The sequence below is a fragment of the Bombus vosnesenskii genome, unplaced genomic scaffold, assembly GCF_011952255.1.
Source record: "Bombus vosnesenskii isolate JDL3184/JDL3185 unplaced genomic scaffold, Bvos_JDL3184-5_v1.1 scf7180000013267, whole genome shotgun sequence".
NCBI lineage: Eukaryota > Metazoa > Arthropoda > Insecta > Hymenoptera > Apidae > Bombus > Bombus vosnesenskii.
Window position 1 is genome coordinate 948415 of NW_022882927.1, and position 24343 is coordinate 972757.

At 37.6% G+C, this 24343-nt stretch overlaps 1 protein-coding gene across 3 annotated transcripts; it reads right to left on the reverse strand.

Moving 5' to 3' along the window:
* Positions 1–67: 67 nt before the first annotated feature.
* Positions 68–24242, reverse strand: LOC117230719 (protein unc-80 homolog). 3 transcript variants are annotated; one of them, XM_033488430.1, is made up of 51 exons: positions 23921–24242; positions 23741–23825; positions 23520–23622; positions 23177–23225; positions 21955–21981; positions 21196–21216; positions 20900–21045; positions 20660–20807; positions 20360–20591; positions 20125–20210; positions 19979–20062; positions 19856–19906; positions 19584–19714; positions 19250–19504; positions 19009–19184; positions 18776–18939; positions 18563–18705; positions 15935–16064; positions 15602–15793; positions 15367–15508; positions 14893–15267; positions 14169–14616; positions 13956–14079; positions 13701–13893; positions 13468–13609; positions 13195–13304; positions 12930–13120; positions 12586–12801; positions 12367–12502; positions 12015–12284; positions 11687–11941; positions 11110–11599; positions 10418–11036; positions 10147–10327; positions 9867–10045; positions 9515–9763; positions 9181–9454; positions 8791–9098; positions 8258–8683; positions 7980–8198; positions 7755–7900; positions 7356–7683; positions 6816–7136; positions 6322–6556; positions 6051–6260; positions 5616–5966; positions 5330–5545; positions 5127–5210; positions 3035–3157; positions 1446–1594; positions 68–1224 (listed from the first exon to the last, which is right to left on the reverse strand). In XM_033488430.1, the coding sequence occupies exons 3-51, from the start codon at positions 23603–23605 to the stop codon at positions 634–636; spliced, it is 10422 nt and encodes a 3473-aa protein (XP_033344321.1). In that variant the 5' UTR covers positions 23606–23622; positions 23741–23825; positions 23921–24242; the 3' UTR covers positions 68–633. The 3 variants fall into 3 exon arrangements, with proteins under 3 accessions (XP_033344321.1, XP_033344320.1, XP_033344319.1); XM_033488429.1 differs by lacking the exons at positions 23741–23825; positions 23921–24242 and adding an exon at positions 17284–17313 and having other exon boundaries at positions 634–1224; positions 14914–15267; positions 23520–23605; XM_033488428.1 differs by lacking the exons at positions 23741–23825; positions 23921–24242 and adding an exon at positions 17284–17313 and having other exon boundaries at positions 634–1224; positions 23520–23605.
* Between the last annotated feature and the right edge of the window lie 101 nt (positions 24243–24343).

Here is a 24343-nt window from a genome sequence, read left to right on the forward strand (position 1 = left end):
TGGAGATTAAGATCAAGGTGGATAATATTCAGGATTGTAATAAGAACGGAGAGAAAATTCATTGTGATTCTCTTAAAGTATTTTTATTTCAAATGTTCGTTTTTTACAGAGTCGTGACATACAAATATTTAGGCCTAATCATCCACGTGGTCGTAATTTCGCTACGCTCGTCGAAGTATTACAAAGTACATATTCCGTGACCACGAGGCTAGGCTCTCAACATATGTATTTTTAATTGGTCTTTCCGGTCAACGGAGAACATTATTGAAAACTCTGAACACCGTATTAGATCAGTTTCTTAATTCTCAGTCGTTCTACGTTACGAAAATTCTCTACATTGTCGTGTTCGACTAAACCTTTAATTGCTAACGCAATTTTTTGTTGACGGTAATCGACGGTACGTGCCATTCGCGCTTATTCTTATACGGAAAATAGTACTCTCTTCCTATTAACACCTAAACATATTGGAAAAGAAAGGTATCGTATATTAAATCGAAATTTAAAGAACGATTCAAGTGGCAAATAATACTAGCACATGGATATGTACTGCGAGACTTCCCGTTAGCAATTAGAGGTTATTGACGCTTTAATCAGTCTCGTCATGGTATACATCGACTATATTCGTTAATTGCCTTAGATCAACGTATCTTCGTCTTGATTCGGAAAAACCATCAACAGAGAATGTTGAGAGGTTGTTCTTTGACTAGCTGTCAACAATGCAGTTTTCTCTCCTCCGCTTCCGTTGATAGAGCAATCTGGCGAGCTTCCCTCGAAAATGTGAGTCGTAGTGCTACTAGTCGAGGGCATGTCGTTCAAATCTGGCGATGCTAAAGGCGGTGCTTGAATTGGACGAGTGTTATTGTTGCTGCTTTCTAGTGACACCAATTGCATACTGTACGACTCACGATAACCGGACGTACTGGATGTATCTTCGTCCCATGAAGCATCTGATGTTTGAAGGTGAAGGTGATGGTGATGATGATGGTGATGGTATAGGTGATGGTGAAGGTTAGAATGCATTTGCTGCTGATCGCTCAGCAAATTACTGCCCTTTTCGCAGTCCGATTGTCGGATAGACGAACTTCTTCTTGAACGAATCGACGACGAATCGGAGGGGATGCTGAAGCTCGACGGTTCCATCACTGGAATCGGTGGTGTTAGTATCGATGACTGGGTCGTTGGTTGTGATACGTTATTACTTTGTTCTGATTTCGCTTGCACTGTCTGAAAATTAAATTCCAAATCATTGTGTGAGGATCGTGCCTAAAATATTTAAATTAACTCAACTGTATCATCAACGGTATAAATAAAAGCATCTAAAAGCAAATAAGATGTGCTTAAAATTCTTAAACCGTTCGAATCGTTACGATTATCGAATTAAACGTAATATCGTTTAACACTGTCAGTAATATCTGATATTTCTACAGCTGTATACATATTATTACTTCTACGTGACTTCTTCGACTCTTTCGCAATCGAAAAGTCTTCTTGCTTTGACCCATAGAGCGTTGTAATCGAGGTTTGTCTGGGCGGGATTCGCCTGAACTGTCCTCGTTTGGACTGGTTGGGCTGAGTTGGCTCGTCACGGTTTCCCCTATTGAAATAACACGCGATTAATTCTCTTTGCGCATAAAATTCTACTCTCTATTCTACAATCTATCCATGCTGCTCTTCCATAACTACAAATTGTAACCCGAAGCGTTTTTCAAATAACAATTACGTTTCGTGAAATGTAATTGTCTTAACATCGCACTATCTCTACCATGAATAAATATTTATTAAGCGATTATTTCTTTTTTTATCTAATTTATAGATCAAAATACGAATAATATTAAATCCTAATCGCATTTCGCGTATTTGTCTTTGATACGTATAATGTATTCATATAATATAAGAATAGAGTTTTAGCATCGCATTACATATGTACACTGTACACTATACATTCTGTTTTAAAGGCGCTTTAAAAGGAATGAAATATTCAGTGAATTTATTGAAAGTCATGCTCATAACCATATCCGATAAAGGAAGTAATATTCTTTTCTTTTCTGTAGTACTTTTACAATTAGAAGCTTAGTCATGTAACTGATTTGTATATGCATATTTATGTTGTAGTACGTTTTGTTCGCTATAATTTGAAACAAGTAAGCTTGGAAGGACTGTAGAAGAGCGAGCATCTGGCAATTGTATGTATGTGCAAAGAAAGGAATCAAACAAGAAAAGAGAGGGGCAATATAGAGATATAGAGAGTGTACAATATTGTATGTATAGAGTGTACTTTTCACAATGGTTACTTTAATTACTTTATCTTGTTACTAAAAGTGTATCTAGTATCGCTAAATACGATAAATATGATTAACATAGGTATGGCAGAAGGGTACGTGTTTTTGTATTATTTGTATTAGCTGATAAAAATACCGTGCAAATGATAATGAAGCGAAGTATGATATACGATAAGATATAATAGAAAATAATTAAACATGCTAATGATTTATATCATCGAAAGATTTTGTTGTATTTACAAAAATAAATGAAACGAATGAAATGGATTAACTTGAATCTTTTCTAATGGTAACCCCTTCATCATACTATATTCTACGTTTCGGTTAGATCAATATGCATATTCGATAAAATATAAAAAATTGGAACAAAAAGTTGTTAAACTTCGATTTGACCTGTTATCTCTATACTTCTACGTTGCAAATATATGTATACATACATACATGTATGTATGTACAGATTGATCTATAGAAATTCTATTGAAAATCTCAATGTCCGAATTTCTTTTAGCGTTTGTTAAACATTGTAATGCAGCTTTATTATAAACATCCATTATCCGATAATTTAGATATCGTAATATTCGGATTCATAAATGTTTCTATCTGTATAACACATATCAATTTAGTAGACATATTAATTTCTATAATTATTATTTACATTTTCGTGTAAATCGCTAATGCTATTTTCACGAAATCGGTAATATCGTGATCTGTCGTAACTATAACTTATTTATTTATAATACAGGCTCGAAATTTACCTGATGAGTGCCTAAACTCTACGGAGGAGAGAAAGCGCAGTTTTGGCGCCTTTTGATGAGTTAATATAGGATGAGGCTTTACATGGTTACGTTCATCGCTAGTAGAAGATGGTTGGGATTTATCTGAAACATGCCACATTTAACGTCGAGAATGAAGGGAAAGACGACAAATGAGACATACCAGGTGACAGTTTTATTGTTATCATTTGAATTCTACTAAAGCATTAATATTCAATATTGTGCGTTATACAACGTACGGAAAGTATAGTCTACTTTCACGGCTCAATTATTTCAATTTAATGGAAAATTACGAGTTTTGAAAAATAGGATATCTGTATAACAGAATTAATCAGCGGGAAATCTGAAACGAAACGGTTAAATATGAAACAGTATAATGTACTATGTAAGTAGTCGTGTTTTCTCCCTGACTCTTGACGAGGTTGCTTCGATTATGGAAGACCTGTGAGAAATTGTGTTTAAACGTTTATGTAAGCAAGACTCTTATTGAGCAAAAAAAAAAAAAAAAAAAAAATGAAAAATACAGTATCGATGGAGAAACATGAAGGTTGTATAAAGTGTTCAAGCGTACGTACACGCCCACGCAAACGCGAATTATTAGCATTCTTTCATTTGATAAACAAACATTTGATGACAAACATTTGTGTCAGCTTGTAGTGAAAGAATTAGATTCGAATTACAGATAGATCGTGTGATCGGGTAAGGAGAGGAAAGCAAACGAGAAAGTCGAAGCAACTACGTTATAATGAAATACAACTATGCAACAATGAATAGGATACCAACTGTTGGACATTACCATTGTCTAATTACTGCTATATGTATATGTATAAGTATATATATACATATATACTTATTTATTACGGCTGTGTACAGAAACATGAAAGGGAAAATAGCAGTAATAATAGAATAATCTAATGGAACATACCGTGAAAATGAGATTTTTCTATTTTTCATAATAAATACTCTTCCCCCGATTAAGGTTTCATGAAATCAAGCTCGTCAAATTGTTTGCTGACTCGGTATGAATAGTAGCGGGCAATGATCGAATCTTATACCTATAAGGCTCGGACATCACCCTCAACTTTTCCGTCGATCGATCTTTATATGTTATATAGAACATATCGTCACATAAAGTACATGAAAAACAAGATGTACGAAATATATGGGATACACGCTAAACGAAATATGTACTATACATGTATGTGTATATACTCATTCCGATTAATGGATTAAAGTAGTGCCATTTTACGATTACTTGTTCGTTATATGTTACAAGGATGAATTCACACGGTAAACAAGTTCAAACCTTGCTTTCAAAGGGAAGACGAGAAATTCGATAACGCTTTGTCCGCTAGCGTACACAGAAATGTACATCGAGGAATAAACTTTTTTAACGTGCATACGTACACAAATCGAATTACAATCGTACACATAATTTGATCGAATCTCTGTTCACGGAAATAATACAAAGATAGTTAGCAACAGATATGATCAAGAGGAATATAGAAGAGGAGAAAAAGTGAGCAAGATTAGATGAAATTACGAGATATGGAGAAGCGTGATAGGGGAAACACACCAGCAGGACGTTTATCATAGACTGTAGCAGAATTTACTATTAGAATCCGCTTACCTCCGTCCCCTAGCTAGCAATGGAAGCAACGCAATGATCAATATAAGACCAAACAGGGAGGCCCGAACGATGGAAAATGGAAAATTAAAAGTGTGAGCGATGGAAATCGAGTTAAGTGGTTACACGTAATAAGATTTAGACTTCGAAACAAAAGAATTTGCATTCGAAAAAGGGGAAAAATATTTAGACGCTTCGTCGCAAGCCTCGCTATCAGGGAACGAAACGAAACGATGCATCGTTATTTACGAAGCAAAAAGAACAAGGTGTCACAAGAGCTTTGCAAATTTCCTCGCAGTGCCCTATAGACAATGGCTCGATCCAACTGTGGTAAACGTCTCTTAATCGCTTAGAAAAACAGCGAAACATTTATGAGAGGCTTGCAGTCGCACCGTTAATATTTAAAATTCGGGACTGATATTAACAATTTCGGAAGAAACGAAATACCTGTTGGTAGTTGTTCCCCTTGCTGCTCGGCGATACCTTCGCAAGCTTCACGGAGGGTGGAGGAACCTCCGCTTGTACTTGATCCTGAAATATCAATAAAATGGAAATATCAACGTTAATTCCACCGCCACTAAAAATTTGTTAAAACTCTTTGCGAAGTTCTATCGAACGAATTTACGATGTGACAAGTGATAAAAACGTACCACGTGCAGTTTGTATACCATTTGGTGGCGCCGATACTTGACTCGGTTGCGTTGTTTTAATGGTACCACTTGAATTTGTCTGATGATTCATGTGACCCCTGGTTCCAAGATCCCCGGTTAAAAGATCGATCAACGATAGTCTCTGTGTGCGAGATTGCCCTTCGGTCGCAGTATGCATGTCCGGGACACTCTTCTTCGGTTCTGGTTGTATTTCGTCTATAAACCAGTCTTCTATTGACAACGAATCAAAGTGATCCGACCGTATCGCGTAATTTGTCCTACCAACCAAATTTCCGATCTTCTATTTCTTCTTTCAAGTTCTTCAATTCGTGTATAAGATCAGCCAGTAGAGTACCACGTGACTTTGGTACCGTTTTAGTATCGCCGCTAATCTTTGCTCGTATGGTGGTCTGCATATTTCTCTCGTGCTCTGAAATGGGTGCTTGACCGATCTTGTGAACGATGAACGGTAACATTTGAATGTACAAAGCGGTTCGATGAGTTACTACGAATTCTATAAAGTTCCAGAGATAAGTGGAAGCCTCGTTTCGTTTGTTCAACAAACGCATTGTGCGTAAAATTTTTGGCCATTCGGTTTTCAGTTCCGTTTCGAAGCATATCGTCATTATTTTTAAGGCTACAAGAAAGCGAAGAATATAGATAAAATAACTATCGTAGATGTTTGGTATAAAAGTTACTGGAAAATTATTCGATCGCTTACCTAGAAAGGCAATTTGATACAACGTTAACGACGTTTTAGTTAAAGTCTTTGAATCTCTCGCTACAAACGTTAAACTACCCGTTCTCATGTCTGTCGTTGTCTTTATATTTTGTGAAGTTATTGGCACAGTCTTCGTGGTAGGTGGCCATAAAGTATTTAATACCGCGGTTAAAGCAAAATTTATATCCGACTGTCTCAGCTTTGGTACGTCTGAAACATAACAATATCTTTTCAATCTCTAGCATTTTCGACAGTTTTGCCGAAATGTTACCTTTTCTTCCAGTTCCCACGCGTAGAAACAACGGTATTAATAAATTAAGAAGCACGTTTTCGATTCGAGTCTGAGTTGCAAACATAGCGTGTAGGTATCCTTCTCCAAGAGATATAACGTAGAGTGCTATCAGTCGAAGCACCGTCGAGCAAAAATGTTGCGGAGGTATTTTACTCATAAAAGCGGCTGAGGAAGCTGATATATACTCCGACGGGGTATCTCCAATGATCAACGACTGTAGATAAATTAAAGCTTCTAATTAATAAAACGTCAAACGCCTTATTATTGCTGCGCTACTATTATTAATTCTTCAGTACCTAAGTTCGTAAGGCATAAATCATTTCATTAAGTAATAATCACTTAAATATGTAAATAAACTACACTTCAACGACGATGTTATCTACTATTATCCACTTTGAGTTGTGATAAATATTCGACTTAGAATTTATTTTTCATATATTTACAAAGATGTACGATAAAAATAATTACGATACCTGACAAGTGGTTAGTAATGCCTTTAAATATGCGAAATGGGCGATGTAAGGACATTTGGCCAATGTTTCGTAAACTCCTTTCAAAATATTGCTCGCTGCAGCCCAATCGGTGCTTCCCCTGATCGAAGCTTTTTTATGTATTTTGCTAAACGTTTTGTCCAGTCTTCTTAAAATATTTGTCAGTGCAGGCCTCATATCGTCACTGGACCAATCGGTCGAAGGTAAAATATCGTTCATGTATCTTCTCAAGCCGAGACAACCCATCGTAGTCGCATCGTATGGAGATATTTTTAACAGGCTATGCGCAATGTCCGCTAATCGCTATTAACGAACCATTACATTACAATTTCATTTTGCCATACGGTTCTTATGTTAATAACAAACATGAAAAATTCTACAGAGATGGAATAAATAAGTTACCAAATAGCTGAAAGACTAATTAACGAAGATTTTAGTTAAAAGGCTGGATTTTTATTCTATGAGAAAATAGTGTACGCATAGAACATTGGTAAAACGTAGAAGCGAGAACGAAATACTTACTATATGGCATTTGGAGTCCAACAATTCGATCGTCTTGCCATCCTGAGATTTCTTGTTCAATTCTACCAAACGAGCCGAGCAACGAGCTACAAAGTCTCCTACCATGTTCAATAGCATATCGCGTGGTCCTCGAAACTCATTTTTATGACAATTTTCGGCATCGTCGTTGTCTCGATCGTAGAATATTCGCACTCTAGAATGTTCTATATACTTGATAGACTGACTTTCATCTTCGAAGTCAAAACCAGGCGAATACGGACCCTTGCCGTAATTTCTTTGACTAGAACCCTTGTGCTCAGGGCTCGACTTTTGCGGTCCGTTGTAATATCTGAAAAAATTCGATGCATCGACATACGTGTACTTAAAAACTAAAACTTTTGATCGAAAATCGATGTTTACTTTGTGAGTGCTTCGGAATTATTCACTAAGGTCTTCACAGCTATGGCCAACTGATGTATTATTTCTTTCTCGGTTTTTCCTTCTTTGTTGTAAGTCGGAGATTGTATCTGTTGAACGTAACAAGGCAGTATCGCTTCCAATATGGTCTGTTAAATTAGAGAAGGTTAATCGTGGATATTTACAGAACATATAATTTTTAAATACAGCTAGTTAAATTTGCCTCACCAGCATTTGTTGACCCCTCACGGAATCAGGAGCGTAAGCTATTACCATCACGCAAAGAGATATGCAATCTAATACGGTAACCATTTCGTTCTCATCGTGATAACAAAAATCGATAGCTTTTAGAGGCTTTTCTTCTTTAACCAATTCATCTATGTGCAAAGGATCCGGCGATGGAGTTTCCAGACTCAATAATAAATTAAATAGACACGCCGAGGGAACCTTTAAACGATTGTTTAAAGTTAGTTAAAATGGCCATATTATACGATTGTACGATATACCTTGTGCGCTTCTCCATGGATGCTGGTCTCATCCGTGTCCAGTATGGTGGAAACGCTCCCAAACATTTGAAGAATGAACGGCTTTCGATTCATGAGATAAAACTGTTTAACAGCGTACTCTACGGTAGTTGTCACCAATTTGTTCGTCTGATGAGTCGAATACAATTGCAACAACGTTGGCATAATTAGCAAATAGCCATTCGTTGAAAAGATATTCTTGAAATTATGCGCGGCGTTGATGTACGTAGCTATGACGTAACGCAAAATACAGGAATCTTCGCTGTGCAGAATCAATGCACCGTTTAATACGTTTAGAAACAGATGAATATCCCCTGAATAAGCAAAATTTCCTGCCATCGCTTCGAACATCCTGGCAATCAGCTTCACCCACATAAATTTGTGCATCACGTCTAGACCAAGAAGCTCCTGACGAAAGAAATAATTATAATTCATATAATTCTCCCACGATATACACACGTACATTGTACATACAGACTGTATCATTGAATGCAGTAGAATAGAAGTTTACTTACTCTGCCGATCTCGCCGCCTTTGTACAAGTCCAAATCCGCCTCCAGTGCTCTCCTTGGGAAAGAAGGTAGCTTCATTAGTTCTTCGTGAAGAAAGACCACTCTTTGGACTACCATGTCGACATTTTTCAAGATTGCCCACGTTAACAAGACTTTGCCAATTTCGACGAACTTGTGAACAAGTTCTTGACGCTGCAAAGCGTTGAATGCGTCCTCCGGTTTCATGTGAACCAACTCGATTTCCGAAAATTGCGATCTACCTTTAAAGAAATAGTAATCTCGAACGTACGATGACGGATTGCGAATTTGATCTGGAACGCAAATCGTAATCGCGTGACGAAAATAATCGTAAATCGCGAGCTAGAATTATAGAAAGATGTGATTAGTACAAACGTGTTTTGTAGTCAACAAGGAAATACTCTCGTTGTTTCGATTCCTCGATACTAAAAAAGTCTAAAGATTCTTGCAGTATCTGGCAAAATTGCGTGTCTTCCTGCACCGGAAACTGCGAGGGAATTCCTCCTGCGTCTGGATCTTGAGGACCGTGAACTACGATTCTTTTTGCAGATGGGACGTTCGCGGTTAACAAGATCGAAGCATCGCATTGTTCCTTCCGTAATATTTGCTTCAAATCTTTGAACATTATTCCGTGGACGCTGTGCACAACCTGTAAAGAACAAACGTTCTCAGAGCTCCTCGATTCGAATTTTAATTTAAATTTACTTACCATCCATAGAATGGAAAGTGCTGTTCCGATCAATTTTTGTCCTTCTTCGTGCGGAGAACGTACGTAAAACATAACATATCCAATGATGTAATTGTACAAAGCAAAAGCAGCCTGTTGAGGGAGCTTCGGCACAAACCGAATAAGATGTCGCAAGATTTTAAACATCAATTCCTGCTTCTCTCTGGTTAGACGTTCCAAAACGTAACGCAAGAATAGCGCACTATCTTCTACCAAACAATTCCAGATTACCTATAGTAAAATTAAAAACACCATCCCATAGTTTTTGATTAAAAATATTTGTCGACGATATGTACAAATATTTGTACGACTAATCGAATGGTGAATTGCTTACTTGATATGCGACTTCGTAAACAGCGCTTCCGTCGTCCGAAACGGCGGCATCGTCAAGTAGATGAATTATTTGTACGATTGCAGAGCATAAGGAAGAAGGGAATAACGAAGGTGCAGATTGGCCATGATGAGACGTGTTTCTTTGTATAGTTTCACCACCATCTTCGTCCCCAACATTTCCTACAGAGACACGAGATTTTTAAATGTAGAGACGGGAATTCAGCGCGATCGTTTATCGCATTGACCGAGTTTCGAGGGTTAGAGAAAGCACCTGGCATTACCTTCGTCATGATCATCCCCAACAGGGCTGGGCTCGTATGCTGCTTGCACGGTAATCGGTATGGTAGTGATCAAAAAGTTTTCCCTTTCTTCGCGTTTCTTGTCGTCTTGTGCCTGCAAAGCCCTTTTTATGAGTTCAGTTTGTTGCTTCTTACGAGTTTTCGTTGCCGTCACCAGGGACCTCTAAGTAATAGTTGTAGTAAATTCTACTTAATCTACTGAAAATTCTAATTCTAAGGTGTTCTACAATTTCAACGCTTATTTCAGGCTTACATGATGTTCCTGGTTAATAGTCACTTCCTCCACCTTTGTTTTTACTTGTGGCATCCAAGGTGGATCCACGACGGGCAATGACTCGATACCGATTTTTGGCGAGGGTAACGTGAACTCTATGCCAGGTGGAGGAACCTTGAACGTGAGGTGAGCGTTTTCTTCCATACGTGGCCAAACTTGATACCGTAGCTTCCATAACACTTGAAACCTTAGTATCGCGTTTATTCGTACGCTTGTACTACTATGTTGAAGACCATGATGCATCAATTCGCTGGCTTGGTTAGGAGCTCGTACAGCCCCGACTATGAAAAGCGACGCGGCGGACGCTGCGACTTCTTGGTTCGATTCTAACAAAAGTTCCCACGCAACGGGTAGAACGTCCACGAATAATTCCTCGGTCATTACTACCGCACCTTTCACCAAAGTAGCTAGCGGTGCATGAAATATGTCCTTCACTTGAGTTCTTAAATATTTCAGAATCGGTGAATTTTCTCTATCAGGGTCTGCACGCTTTTTCGAAGATTCTTTCCCTTTCTCTGAATCTTGGTCAGCCAAATCCTTCGACGAATCTCGTTGAGCCAGTCTACCCGACTGAGATCCATCCATGTTCTTCTCGATCCTATTTAAGAAATAGAAACACTTGGATTTTATGTTTAATTATATTTCTGTATAGAAAATAGTATAAGAATTACTTGTATTTTTTCCCTACGCTATCCTTTCTACGCACAGGCGACACTTGAGTACTCGCTTGTTCCGAAACCTTCCGGCTGCGTTTCTCCTTTTTACTCGCTTCCTTTTTATCAGTGTCAAAGTCAAACATTCCTGTACCATTGAGGATCCCAAATTCTTCTCCATAAATTTTCCTTATAGACTTCATCAACCTGCTACACGCCCGCATTTGACGCCGGTGGCAATACGGATGACAAAAGTTCTGATGAGAGCAGTAAAAGTTGAACGAATTGGTGAACTGTATCAAGACTTTCATCCACGGGAAATTTTTATTCGTCTCGTCCGTTTCGTTGCTGTCGCTGGGACTCTCCGGTAGTTGATCGTCGACGGGAATTCCCGGAGATTCTTCTCCGCTGACTTCACCTCCGAAACCAGGCTCGGAGGTGTCGCTTTTATCCGACAGTGAACTCACTTTTCTCTTCGACTGTATCGAATCTGCCCGTTTTACCGTATCTAACGAAGATACGGTAATATTAATATTTTTATCGAACACATCCGGATTTATAGGGATTGGGGAACATATTTTCAGAGTATACTCACAAGCCTCGCATTCCGTATCTTTGCCTTCTTTGGTACCACGTCTGAGTTTCAAACTTCGCTTTTTAAACGAACCAGTTGCATTTTCCGCCGTCCCACGACGAAGGAGAAACGGTCGACTTTGAGGTGGCTGCACTCGTTTGGCCTTGTCTTTCTCAGTACCTTGAAAATCCTCTCCTTGGATAGTAACAGTCGATTTACTACTACCTTCTGACTCGTTATCAGGTTCGTAAAGCACGAAACTGATCTTGCGTTCCGCTTAAAATATAATTCGGAGGAGTTAAATTAAAGGGAACGAGGCATAAATAAGACAGGATTTTGTTATACTTACGAGCTACTTCACGATCACCTACGATCGATTGAAGACTTTGAGCCGACGTTTGGGAATGGCCCATCGAAGAAAGTGCCATGCTCCATCGTCGATTTGCCTCTCTGCTGTACATTCTTTCCCAAGGTGGTGGTCGTTCTTTTGTTAGAAGTTTATTAAATTTTGGCAAAGTTTGGTAAGTTTCTCTTAGAAACGCTGTCACTTCCAGAAGTAGAATACAGGCTGCAAGGCGTAACGCCATTGGACATTGAGATCCATAGCCATTTATGCTAGCTGAAACAACGATGAACATCTCTCCTTACTTATCCAAGTTAATTCTTTTGCAATTGTATCTTAAGATTATGTATACAATTACCTTCGTCGAGGAAATCTTCCTCCTCGTCTTCGATAATTAAATCTCTTTGTTTATTTTCATCAGATACGATTGCGATCATTTGATCGGCGTTTTGCTTATCTTCCAGCAGTAATTCTTCTAATCTTGTCCCAAGAGCCTGTTAAACACGCGTATTATCGAATGTATTCTTCTTCACAAAGATTTGTTTCTTCTGTGTGAATATCAATACTTATCAGGTACCTCTGCCCATTGATAAAATAATTTTCCAGCAGTACGTTGCAATATGTGAATTTTCGACAGCACTGTAGATGCATTTCGATTATTAATGGGAACCGATGGACGAAACAGAGGAGAATTCACTTTCATCCAGGTTGGCCATTGCCCTTTGTTACATTGATGAACAAAATGGGCACATTCCAATAACAAAGAAGCTCGTGCGACCACCGGGGCATAAGGCTACAGAAAAATACATATATGGCGATTTCCTTAATGTTAATCACTTCGAATATATAAAAGATGAGCGATTTCTTCGACGATTGAAGTTTGAGAATGATTTAATATTGTAAAAAATAAAATATTTTTACAAGATCTAAGATTGCCGCCATAAGATAGTGATCAGGAACCGAACCCGGTTGGCATGTCTCCAATAAGAATGAGAATCTTAGCATTCCATCGTAGACGGCGTTACGGGGTACCAGCCTTCTCTCTTTCAACACTACGAATTCAGATTCCCTAGAAGCTTCGCCAAATTCCATAGAATTCCTTCTGCTGAAATCTATTTGCAGTACAATCGTATTTTAGGTAAATTTAAAAACACGACAGAAAATTACGGAACAATCCATCACTTACAGCTTCCTGGTACCTCTTCTAGACTTTCCTTTTTCTTACTCTTTCCGAAGCCGATTTTATTCAACTGATCTTCCATTCGACGTTTTGCTTTTTGCAAAGTTAGGCCAACGCTATGCAAATAGAATGTTTGTAATTACAATGAAACCCTAACATTTTATGTTAAAAGCTAATACTAAGAGGTAAAATAAAATTTAATAACTTTCATACGTATGTACGTAGAAAGAAATTTTCGAATCTAATCGAGTTTGTAGTTCTTTGTGGAAACGGACTCACCCACGTCCCGACCTAGATCCACTACGATGATGGCCATAATGAAAACTGGATTGCCTAACGAAATTACCGTCTGTTGGAGATTCGCTACTTTCGTGGCTATCAGTAGAATCGGTTCTACCATATTCCCTTCGAAACCAATTGACTGAAATTTTATATGCTCGTAATAATTTTGTACACGGTCAGTTTTTATTGCTTTATTATTAGTGGAAATTGGAAACTTTAATAATTTCTACCTATGCCACCGATTTGAAAGCGAGTAGATTTTCGAATTTTCCCAGAACTTAACGATTCTATTCCTAAATTACGTTCACTTTGTCGTGGAGTAAGTATGTGATGCTTTTTCCTCAAATTTCCCAGAGGACTTTGACTAATCTTCGCATTCTCTTCGCTTAGTTCCGTTTCAAGAAGACTCTGCATGAATGTAAACTACATTATCAAAATGAAGAATCAGTGATAATATAATAATATATGTAATTCGATGTACATACTGCACAAGTTGAAGACGTACTCCGTTTTTTGAAAAGAAATTTCCTGGTACCTCTATCGTCCACGGTGTAACAGGTATCCCCGCCGATATCTGCGTGTTCCTCCAAATCAGATTGATGTATATGCCTGAAAGTGTTTACGCATTTTCATTTTGTACTCTCTACATTTCATCTCTTTCCGCGTGCTTTAGAAAATATATTTGCATCTTTCTTTACCTAATAACACGGGTAGTTTGAACATTGCTGTTACATCGCTTGTTAGGTCGATCGGCAGAGTCTAAGATTCCACTTAGAGCGACACGGCGAAAAGCACCTCCATGGACTTCTTTAACGTATGACATAAATTGCCGAAGATCGCAGTACAAACTTACGTTTTCTTGCGACTTCAGCTCCTTTATCGATTTTATGAATCGCGTAACTAGGGCTTTGAAAACATAATTGAAAATGTGGCTTTCTATGCCACGAGCACCGTGACTACTAAGCCCGTACGATCCTGCTGCAGTTCCGGTAGTTGTTGCAGCTACGGTACCGGCAGCGGCAGTCGCAGAGGAATTACCAGTACCACCACCAGCTCCGGTAGTTCCCATAAAATTAGCACCAAAATTCGTCGCGTATCCTCCTTGCGAGCCGATTTCTGGTGATTTGCTGCATCCTCGTTTCTGATCTACCAACCACAAAACATCCTGAGTCTCTTCTATCAAGTTCAATTCTTGCTAATATTGAAAATCAAGAGTAACAAAATAATCAATACAATGCGTATATAAAATATTGCAAAAATATTGCAACATCGAGGACGCGACGAATCTTTTTTAATTGCGTTTGAAAATTAATTTGGAGCTTCGCACCAATTATAATCGGCATTTTATTAAGCATTTCTGCAACGGAATGAAATATCGTAAGCGTGCACCGTGCCATTGTTCGTTCCTCTCGATTTACTCACTAAGTGGAGATAATAACGAACTTGGATCCAAGCAGAATCCAACGAATGCATGAAAGAATTCCAAAATCTCCGATATCGGTTGTTCCCGCACCATTGTTCTCAGGAACCGAGAAAATTGCTTCGAACTGGCTCGATGCAATTTGCTGAGAATCGTTTGTCCCTGAGATCGACAGAAATCCGTCTGCGGTCCGCGTATTCTGTCCGAGCAGCCGTGCGGACAGCCTAAATGCTTCAGTACTCTGATCACACAGTTCATCAAAAGATTGTGAGATGAAAATTTGGACTCCTCCGAAAGATCTTGCCGGTATTCTTGCTCGTTCTCGGGGGAATCTTTCTTTTTTCCGCTTTCCGTTTTTTCGCCTGCCGTTGCAGATTCTGGCAAAGTATTCGATAAAGAAATGAAATAATATAAAAGATTGTAAAAAGGCTTATGTAAATGCAATGTATGTACACTACGAGACATTTTGTATTCACCAGCTATGCTACCCGTAATTTCGTCGCGAAGACACTGCTTCATCACTCCCATATCTATTAAAAGCTCCACTAAATTTAATATATTTTCACACACTCGTAAGGTGCAACAATTGCCATCCCTCAAGGCGACCGAGTGTACGGCCTGGTAAAAAATTAAAAATGCGATTACTAAGTAATCCTTGCAAAATACATCAGATAAAAGCAAAACTGTGCTGTGTAGTAAAACAGTACCAACTTTTAAAACGACTTGCAGATCGATATCGCCTTCTTTGGTGATGTAACAACAGGAGCCAGGTGCTTCCGGTATTTCGTCGCTGGCGTAAGTAATATTAGAATCTGTCTGCGACCGTGTAAGACTGGGTTTCCTTTCAAAATCTAAACGGCTACCGTGCATACTGATAGCATCTAATTGACTATCGATTGAACCCTATAAAGGACACCGTAATAATATCTATTATAATTGCAATTTGGTACAAACTACAGAAACAATGAAATAATAGTAATAAGAAAGCCTTACTTGCGATCGCTATAAGTATACAAATATAGCGTAAGCTATAATGTTTCTTACCTGTCGCTTCATGTAATCTGGGGATGGAGTAGGCGTGTGTTCTGTGACAGTGATGATAGGGTTCGGTGCGGTGTACGATTGACTATAAAATCGACTTTGTTTCCTCTCGATACGAGTATCACCGACGTACCTACAAAATACGACTCGTCAGAAACCGGACATAGCAGATATTTCTATCAACTCTCTCCATGCCATCGGACACTGTGAGTCCTAGCCAAGCACTACGGTCTGACCTCTAAGGTTCTTATCTACTTCAGTGCGTTTGCCATTCCACGTTGCATGCTCGATGTGTTCCTTAACCATATTTTACTGTGTACGTTTTCCCGATCTTGATATTGTGAAATTGAATACTTTCGTGACTTAAATATATGTGATCGAAGAATATGGAGTAATTTGCCAAGGGAAAGATCGTACCTTCGTGTACAATGTGCAATGGGGGACTCGTGATACAGCAGGAGAGAAGAATGACTTCTTCGAAATAAAAATTTGAAGGTACGAAATACAAGTTTTTTGGTTAAAATTTAGTTTGATAGAAAATCGTATTAACGATATATGTTGGAAATGTATATGTATATATCTTCTTGCCGGTTGTATCACAAATTGAATCTTCAGCTATATTATATGGTCCGAAACGTATACACTTGCACAATTTCTAGTAGCAAATAGAACGTAGTTCAAAAAATCTAAGCCACTGATGAACCTATTCTAGATTCAGTAGTGAACGTCGTATGTAGAATATTCTGTGATCAGTGAACAAAGTTTTGGCAAAATTCTACGCGTATAAAACAAAATAGGACTACAAACTCAAGAGTAAAAAGATCGTGAACGATGTATTGTTCTTTAGTCATGCAATTAAAAAAGTTATAAAACAGATAAAGGCAATTTCGAACGAATTGTTGTACAAAGCGTCGATTATTTTACACATTAATTTTTTTAGTAATTGGAATATATTCGATTGAAACGCGCTTAAAATGTACGACCTGTACACCTACTCATATTGTAAACTTCCACGCTAAAACTTATGTATACCGACATTAATGTTTTAAACGTGGCTAGCAATCAAGTATCGTAGTAAATTGCAGCCAGTAAATGGGCGTAAGACATACGATCGATTGGCGATTCTTAATATCGTAATTGTTGGTCCTTGTGAGGGATAAGTTTGAAAAATAAGCGCGAGAAACGGCGTGTTTACGGTATCCGTTGTTTCTGGCTAACGTGCCGAGGCGGCTAGGGCGTGGTGTGTGTTTAAAGGATAATTGTGCGCCCTACCGGAAGCAGGAAGCTCGTAAAAGAAGCGTGTAAACCGAGCTGCAGTACGGAACTTCCTCCGAGTGACGTTGATGACTTACCCTCCCGCGGTCAGCTCGTTAATCAAGCAGCTGAGTACGAGTTCAGGGGTGAAAAGGCGAACGAGAGAGAGAAGAGAGAGACACACAGAGAAACACATTACGCATAAGTTTTAACCAAGGACTTATCAAATTATGCAGAATGAACAAAACTGTGTTACGAATGAAAGTAGGCAAACTCTTTATAAGGGTAAAAATCGAGGTTTCGTAAAGTCTTATTTTGAACTGAATCTTTTGACAATTCCTGCATAATGATTTTTCGATTTCTACCATCATGAAGAATCTGCGTATTCATTAGAATAACATAGTTTTGGGATTATCTATAAGAATTTAGGTACAGCTGAAAAATAATTGTCAGTGTTGGGTAAAAAATGAACTTTTCTTTCTGAAATCTATAGCTTGAAATAGCTGCTGAAATACAAGTTAAAAAAGGATGCATTTACAACTTTCTAAGGAAATGTTTTAATCGAAAATCTTATTAGAAATTAGAAAAAGAGATGCCTGAAAATTAAATTTCAAAGTACGCTTGGAAGATGAAATATTATATAACAATAATACCTATATCGACAATAATGATAAATATAAAATTAATAAACTGCTAATTTGTTCTAATTCTATTATGATTTATGATCGTGCTAGTAATAATTGCAAGAAATAATGAAAATTAGCGTAATACGTTACTTCGCCTACAAGTACTAAAAACTATTGTAAATAAAAAAATAAATCTGGCATCTATCTAAAATATCAATATCTATATCGATAAATTAACGCTTCTACTGTAGATCTACGAGTCCGAGAAATATATGATAGATAAGTAAAATGTGTCTAGACAGTGAACTTTTAGCAACTAGTTAAAAGATAGATGCCATTTTCGTGTAGAATTGATATTAAAAGTCAATACGTACACGATATGCTACCCAACACTGATTATAATCTACGTTCAAAGAGAACAATTATTTATCTAAGAAACGCTTGTTCCTTGTAGCATAAAATAGTTGTTGAATCTGATTGCTTAAATTACTGACAACGTAACTAAAAGTTCATACGTACGCACATACGTATAAATTACTAGGTAGAAAGTTGAAATTAATTAAAAATGCTGAGACGAAGATTCGTAAGAAATTTGAAACTGCAATATTATGGTATAAAATACGAAATTGAATATCGGTGTATGTGAGTACGAATGAACAAGTAGAAAAACTGATAGTCAAGGAGAAGAAGTTTTTGTAAAACTGAATATTTCGATGTATGTTTAGTTTTACTTGCAACCCGTACTGCGTACCTTAAACTTGGCATGCTTTTTCCTTTTATTAAATTCGTTGGATGTTTCATACGATCAATGTCCTTCGCTTCAAAGATTTTCGACGCTGTCGAAGTAGGTCTTGTTAAATTATCATCCCCCGTGTCGAGGCTTCTATGGCTGTCCTGGAAATAAGATTGATTGCTATTATTGTCTTAGGTAGTCCATGGTTGAGAATTTTGTTTAATTTGTTACCTGATCGAACAGCATTTTCGAATCATCTTGACCAATTTTTTCAAGCGCTTTTTCAGATTTCGATAACAATTTTGTTTCGACAAATGCTTTGAGGTCAGCCATTTTCATTCTTTTCTTTGATTTCTCGCTGGCTCGTCTTGTATGACTTGTATCACCATCGTGACCTGTGATAGGTGAAACAGAAGCACAAGGTTCGAAGTTTCAGAAGAAAGCTAAGAAATATTTCCATGTACCAGTTAACAAGGTGACGTCTCGAACTTCTGGTACTTCCATAAAATCCTTCGATACATCTTTCTTTTTACTTTCCGGACTTTGATAAATCGACACTTCTATCTTAGGTATTGGTAAAGAATTACTACGGCGTCGTGGCATTTGTTGTACCGATGTTTCTTCGTTCATCATACGTAATCTGTATAGACAATTTTTTTATATAATGTAATTCTAAATATGCAAAGCGCTTCGGTAAATAATTACCTATAGTATAAAAATTGTAGAGCCCAATATACACCTTCTTCCTGCCATTGAGGAACAAAAAGGCACCTAAGCACAGCTACGTCGAGGAAAGTAGCGGCTCGAACGTCTCCATCGATAGCAGCACAACTACTTGTCAACCCTACACCACTTGAATCGGTAGGACCTCGTTGCTCCACAGAACCTTTCATTTTCGACGTGTCTTGCGCTTCTTTTTCCGTTTTATGAGGCTGATCCTCTTTTTCTTTCTCCGTATCTCTAAAAAATGAATACTCTATTACGTCATACCATAGTGAAGCTTCAATGATAATGAACCTATTTATAAAAATTGTCTAACCCTGCGATCGTCGATCTCTCCTGGTATTGTCTGCAAGTATCCAATGTCGAAATTGCTGTAACCTGTTCTATCGTTAACTTTGAGAAACCAGTTGCCCTGCCCATAGCTACATGAAAGATACTGGCTTCTCCCTGAAATAATAATGCACGAGTCGTGTATTTCGTGTATATTGACATCGTAACTACTATAAATTTTCAATGCCAGAGGACAACATCAGTGTGTCCGAATAATTAGCATTTTGCCGAAATAATAGAATTCGAAATCATCCTTACCCCGTCTAGTGCTTTTTCCGATTCGCTGAGGGACGGTAATCTGAAGATCACCTGATACGTTCATTCTATTATTTTATCGATCAAAGTGAAATTAAGAGGAAGCTGCTTATTCTAGATACTCACTACGTGCTCATCCTCGGCACCAGAGCTCTCCTCGGGGATTGTTTCTGGAAAAACAGTGTCCTTCGGCGACGATACCCAAATGTTCTGGAAATAATACAAATCATAATTATCATAATTGTGATTCTAAAGCAATGTTTTATACTTACATCATCGTTCGACTGTTTCGTCGAAGACTTGTCTGCACTTTGATCAGAAAACGCACTAACAGATTGACTCGGTGGACTTTCCACGTCTAAGAAATATTTTCAATAATATATATTACAGAATATTATGTTACTCAATAATATATATAAATTATATACATTATTATTGTAATATATATTATAATATATATTGTTATGTATCGTGCCATGCGAAATACTATAAAATAGATTCACTCACTTCCTCCGACAAACACATCATCTGACATTTGATGTTGCTTGTAATACTTGAAAGAACGACTCCATAAAGCCTGTGGTTTAATTCGACAGTGAGTAGTGAAGCAAGGTGTATCTGGATGACGACATTCGTACATAGCCGACCATATTTTCAAACCATTTTCCAAACGTAAATTTGCTTTAAAGTCAATATCTTTCAGATGATTACACAACGGCGCAAAAAGATAGACGAACAGCTATAAGAAGAAAAAATATGAGAAACTATTAAATTATTATTTTCTTTCATTCGATGCAAATCACTTACGCTCATGGTAGGTATAGAAAATAAATAGTAAAAGGGATTTCCTGGGTCGGCATCTGTCTCGGCACATTCTTCGGCAGCGTCGAGAAGTATCCAATGCAGAATGTAAAGAAGAGTTGTTTCCATGGCTCCAAGGGTTTGAAAATCCTTCCTTTATGATTAATCAAAACGATTCTCGTAAAATGGAATTGCAAAAGCTAGATAAAATTGTTGAAAAGGGAAGCATAAAGGTGGGCGACTCACCTATTGTGCAAGAGATTGGCCGTGGCATGGAGAATGTAGGGAAGAGCGGTTTGGATCAAACGCCATCGTGGCACAGTGCCCAGTATCAGGCTCAAAGAGGGTGTTAAATCATTGTGAAGATTCTGAACTAACACCTTCTCCAGAGACTATCAACGATTAAAAGTCGTTTAGAAAACTTGATGGTTTGCACATCGAGTAATTAAATTACAGAAGACGTAATAAAACGATATTTAAGAAGAGGCAAAATTTAATATCTACAATGGAAAGTATTATAGTGAAATACTTCTTATACCAACCGTACAAGCTTCCTTGGTCTCCTACATATGCATTAAGAAACACACGATCATGATTAATAGCTTATTCCTCTGAACACATTGCAAAATAGTTTGAAAAGTCGTAAAACAATGAGAAGAACGAATAAGACGAAAAGAATACAACAAGCAAGGTAGATGATGCGAATTAAAAATTATACGTCATTGCATCGCATAAGTAACAAAATTATGCGTGTGTCATTCAGAAAAGTCAGTGCTTACAGTTCCCCAAGAGAGGTATCTTTTCTACTATACAAACCCACTACTCATCACTGAACGAGTGTTATTGAGAAAATATAAAAATTTCACGACAATCGATATTACAATTTTCATATCAAAACGCCTTGGCAAAAATAACGAAGCGTATCAGCTTACAATGTACCAATTAGTTTATTAATTTGAGACTACGTCCACTTGGTTTTGATAGTAACTGCAGGCGTAAGGAAGGTAATATCACAATATATACAAGATATAGTTTGAAGTTGAGCTAGAAAATAATGTACGCAACAATATATAACAGAGATAATTGGATTAAATATTGAAAAAGCTGTTTGATACTGCAAATAAAGCAAACATTCGTATTTATAGTAAAGAGACATGCAATAAAGGAATAAATAGATAGTATAGTTTTTATAAATAGTGAATTCTCTCTAGTAATTGAACCAGAATAATTAGAGAGTACATAATTGCACAAATAGGTTGGCAAACATGGGAGCAGGCAGGTATCAGGCTTAGCGAACTTACATGATGGCCTGGCGCGTGTTGACAGAACTGCAGGTGACACGTGGAGGCGGCAGCGTGGAGGAGGTTACATTGTTAGTGCAGGTAGTCGGGTAGGTATTGGAAAACAAAAGGCTGACAGGATATGGTTGATAAGGATTTTGCACAGCATGAAATCCTGCGATATTCTTCCATAACATCAATTTCATATTTATATATTTTTTCTTTGTAATTATTTATTTAATCTATAATATCAAAGCTTCGGATTCCATGAGTGCAAAAAAGCTTGTATAAAATCTTTCGGGCAACATGGCGCAAATTAGTTATTCAGATTACAGTTAATAATTATTTCTCCGTTTAAAATATTTTGCAGCAAGTTGGTACGAGTTTATTTATTTCGCCTGTAATTCTTGCATTTGATTATAAATATTTTAAATTGCAAAGAGATGCATGATAAAGACAGTGAATCTAAAAGTTTTATTAATATAATGAATATTCATGTAAGAAATTCTCCTTTTATTATTAATCTCAAGTTAAAAATTTCTGTATAACGAATCGGATATAAAAAGCAATTTCATTCGTTTGAATATATTATTATTCATATATTTATTATCGGGATAAATTTGTAATGGTAATCTCATAGAACGTATATTCTGACTGTCTGAACTCTGATTTGCACGACTTTAGAAACATACTAACCTTTATATTAACTTTGTATTTGCAAAATTGCATTGGAATTAAGAAAAAAGAATTCAAATTTATTAAATTTTCACCTTCTCCGTACACATAAGGCAAACCTCTAACAAAAAGCACAACAAATTTATCGAGGACAATCACGAAAGCAAAAATTCGGATAAAACAATGTTTCGTTTCCCCCTTTGGTAGTGGAGCAGAAGCATATCTACAATTTGAAAGTTCTTTCATTCGAATCTGTGGACGAATATGTCAGAAACATCGTGTCTCACGTCCTAAGACATTGTAATCGTATGAATCGTATAAAATTTCTTGGAATTTCTTGCTTTAAAATTAGTTCGCAAACAAAATTCGTAAACATCGTAATTCTTTTGTAATGTTCATTTTATACACACATGCATACACACACACGTACATACGCGCGCGCGCACGCATACACAAACGCGCACACACACATTCGCTGGCACATATATACCCGTTTATATCGTTTGCTTTCTTCAACAACCTCATTTATAGAAAGGACATGTATAAAAGTGAAGGTATGAATTTTTACCGTGCAAGATGCTTCGTGAAGCTTGCCAAGTTTCGCACGTATGAACGGCCTGTAATATGCAAATTATAGTATATTGTATTTATTAAATATATGATATAGTGTACTATACGTTGCAAATGAATGACAAAAATTAACAACTCTGGCACAAATATGAATATACGATCTGCATAATACTCTACGTCTTTACATAATCTTTACGTGCTACGCAATAATTTAAACGATGCGTTGCTCCAAGAAATATTGGACATCGTTGTTAGCGCTATTGAGATTTATTAATTTCCTTCGAACGAAAGTAAATTCATCATCGATAAATTAGATCGATTTGCGTAGAAGAATATTGTACCTCAATTGTCGCCAAAGGAACATCTGAACTGGAATGGGCAAAGCCTGTTCCTGTACATTCCCATCGACGGACCGACGTTTATGCATGCTTTCAGTGAAAACGTCTAAAATCATTTGAACACTTACGTTACACAGAGAAGCAAAGGAAGGAAAAAAAAATCTAACGGGTATTCGATAGAGAGTAATCAATCTATCATAGGATCTGAACACCACGTGTCTCACCTGACAATAGCAAATATCCTTCCGTTCACTTCCTAGCGACATCAGCCGGTCTTTTTGTGTTACGATAAACACACTTAGGCTCACCCTGTCATCCCATAAATCAATTTCTCTCTGAATATCTCAACGATCTATTTTTCATCCATTTGGACGTGGAACGTTGCTACGTAGATACCTACTTACGTTTGCGGTCGAGAGCAACGGGGGAGGTGAAATCGAACGAGAACGAGAACAATTTCGTGGAAGAAGTAGATCACGCACTACGCACGTTTTCTCGAAAATTCAAGAAGTGCATTCCCGATACGTCGCGATCATTGGACGTCGCCACGGATATAAAGAAGAGCAGCACCGTGCAAGGACAGGATCACGTGCCATACGGCCTAGTGACACAGTTGCATCGTTCTCTCGTTAGCAGGTATGCACTCACCGAAAGGTGGATGCACCACCACGGCAGGATCGTGAGTAACTGAAAGACACGGTGGATGTAATGCTGTTGGAAAGGATGAGAATGCGCGCGCTACTCTTGGAAAATCCAATGCGCCGGTCGTTCCATCGATCAGCCCAGGAATCTGCTTGCTGGACCACCCCTACTTTACCAGGGGCGAC

Bases quoted from the DNA above. Each gene is read 5' to 3' on its own strand.
- LOC117230719 (XM_033488428.1), bottom strand. From the start codon at position 23,605: ATGCATAAACGTCGGTCCGTCGATGGGAATGTACAGGAACAGGCTTTG. The intron at 19,715-19,855 runs GTAAGGATGATT...TTATTATTTCAG, and splicing joins CGGAAAAAGCACTAGACGGG to GGAGAAGCCAGTATCTTTCA. The intron at 5,546-5,615 runs GTTGGTAGGACA...ACTGGTTTATAG, and splicing joins AATAGAAGATCGGAAATTTG to ACGAAATACAACCAGAACCG.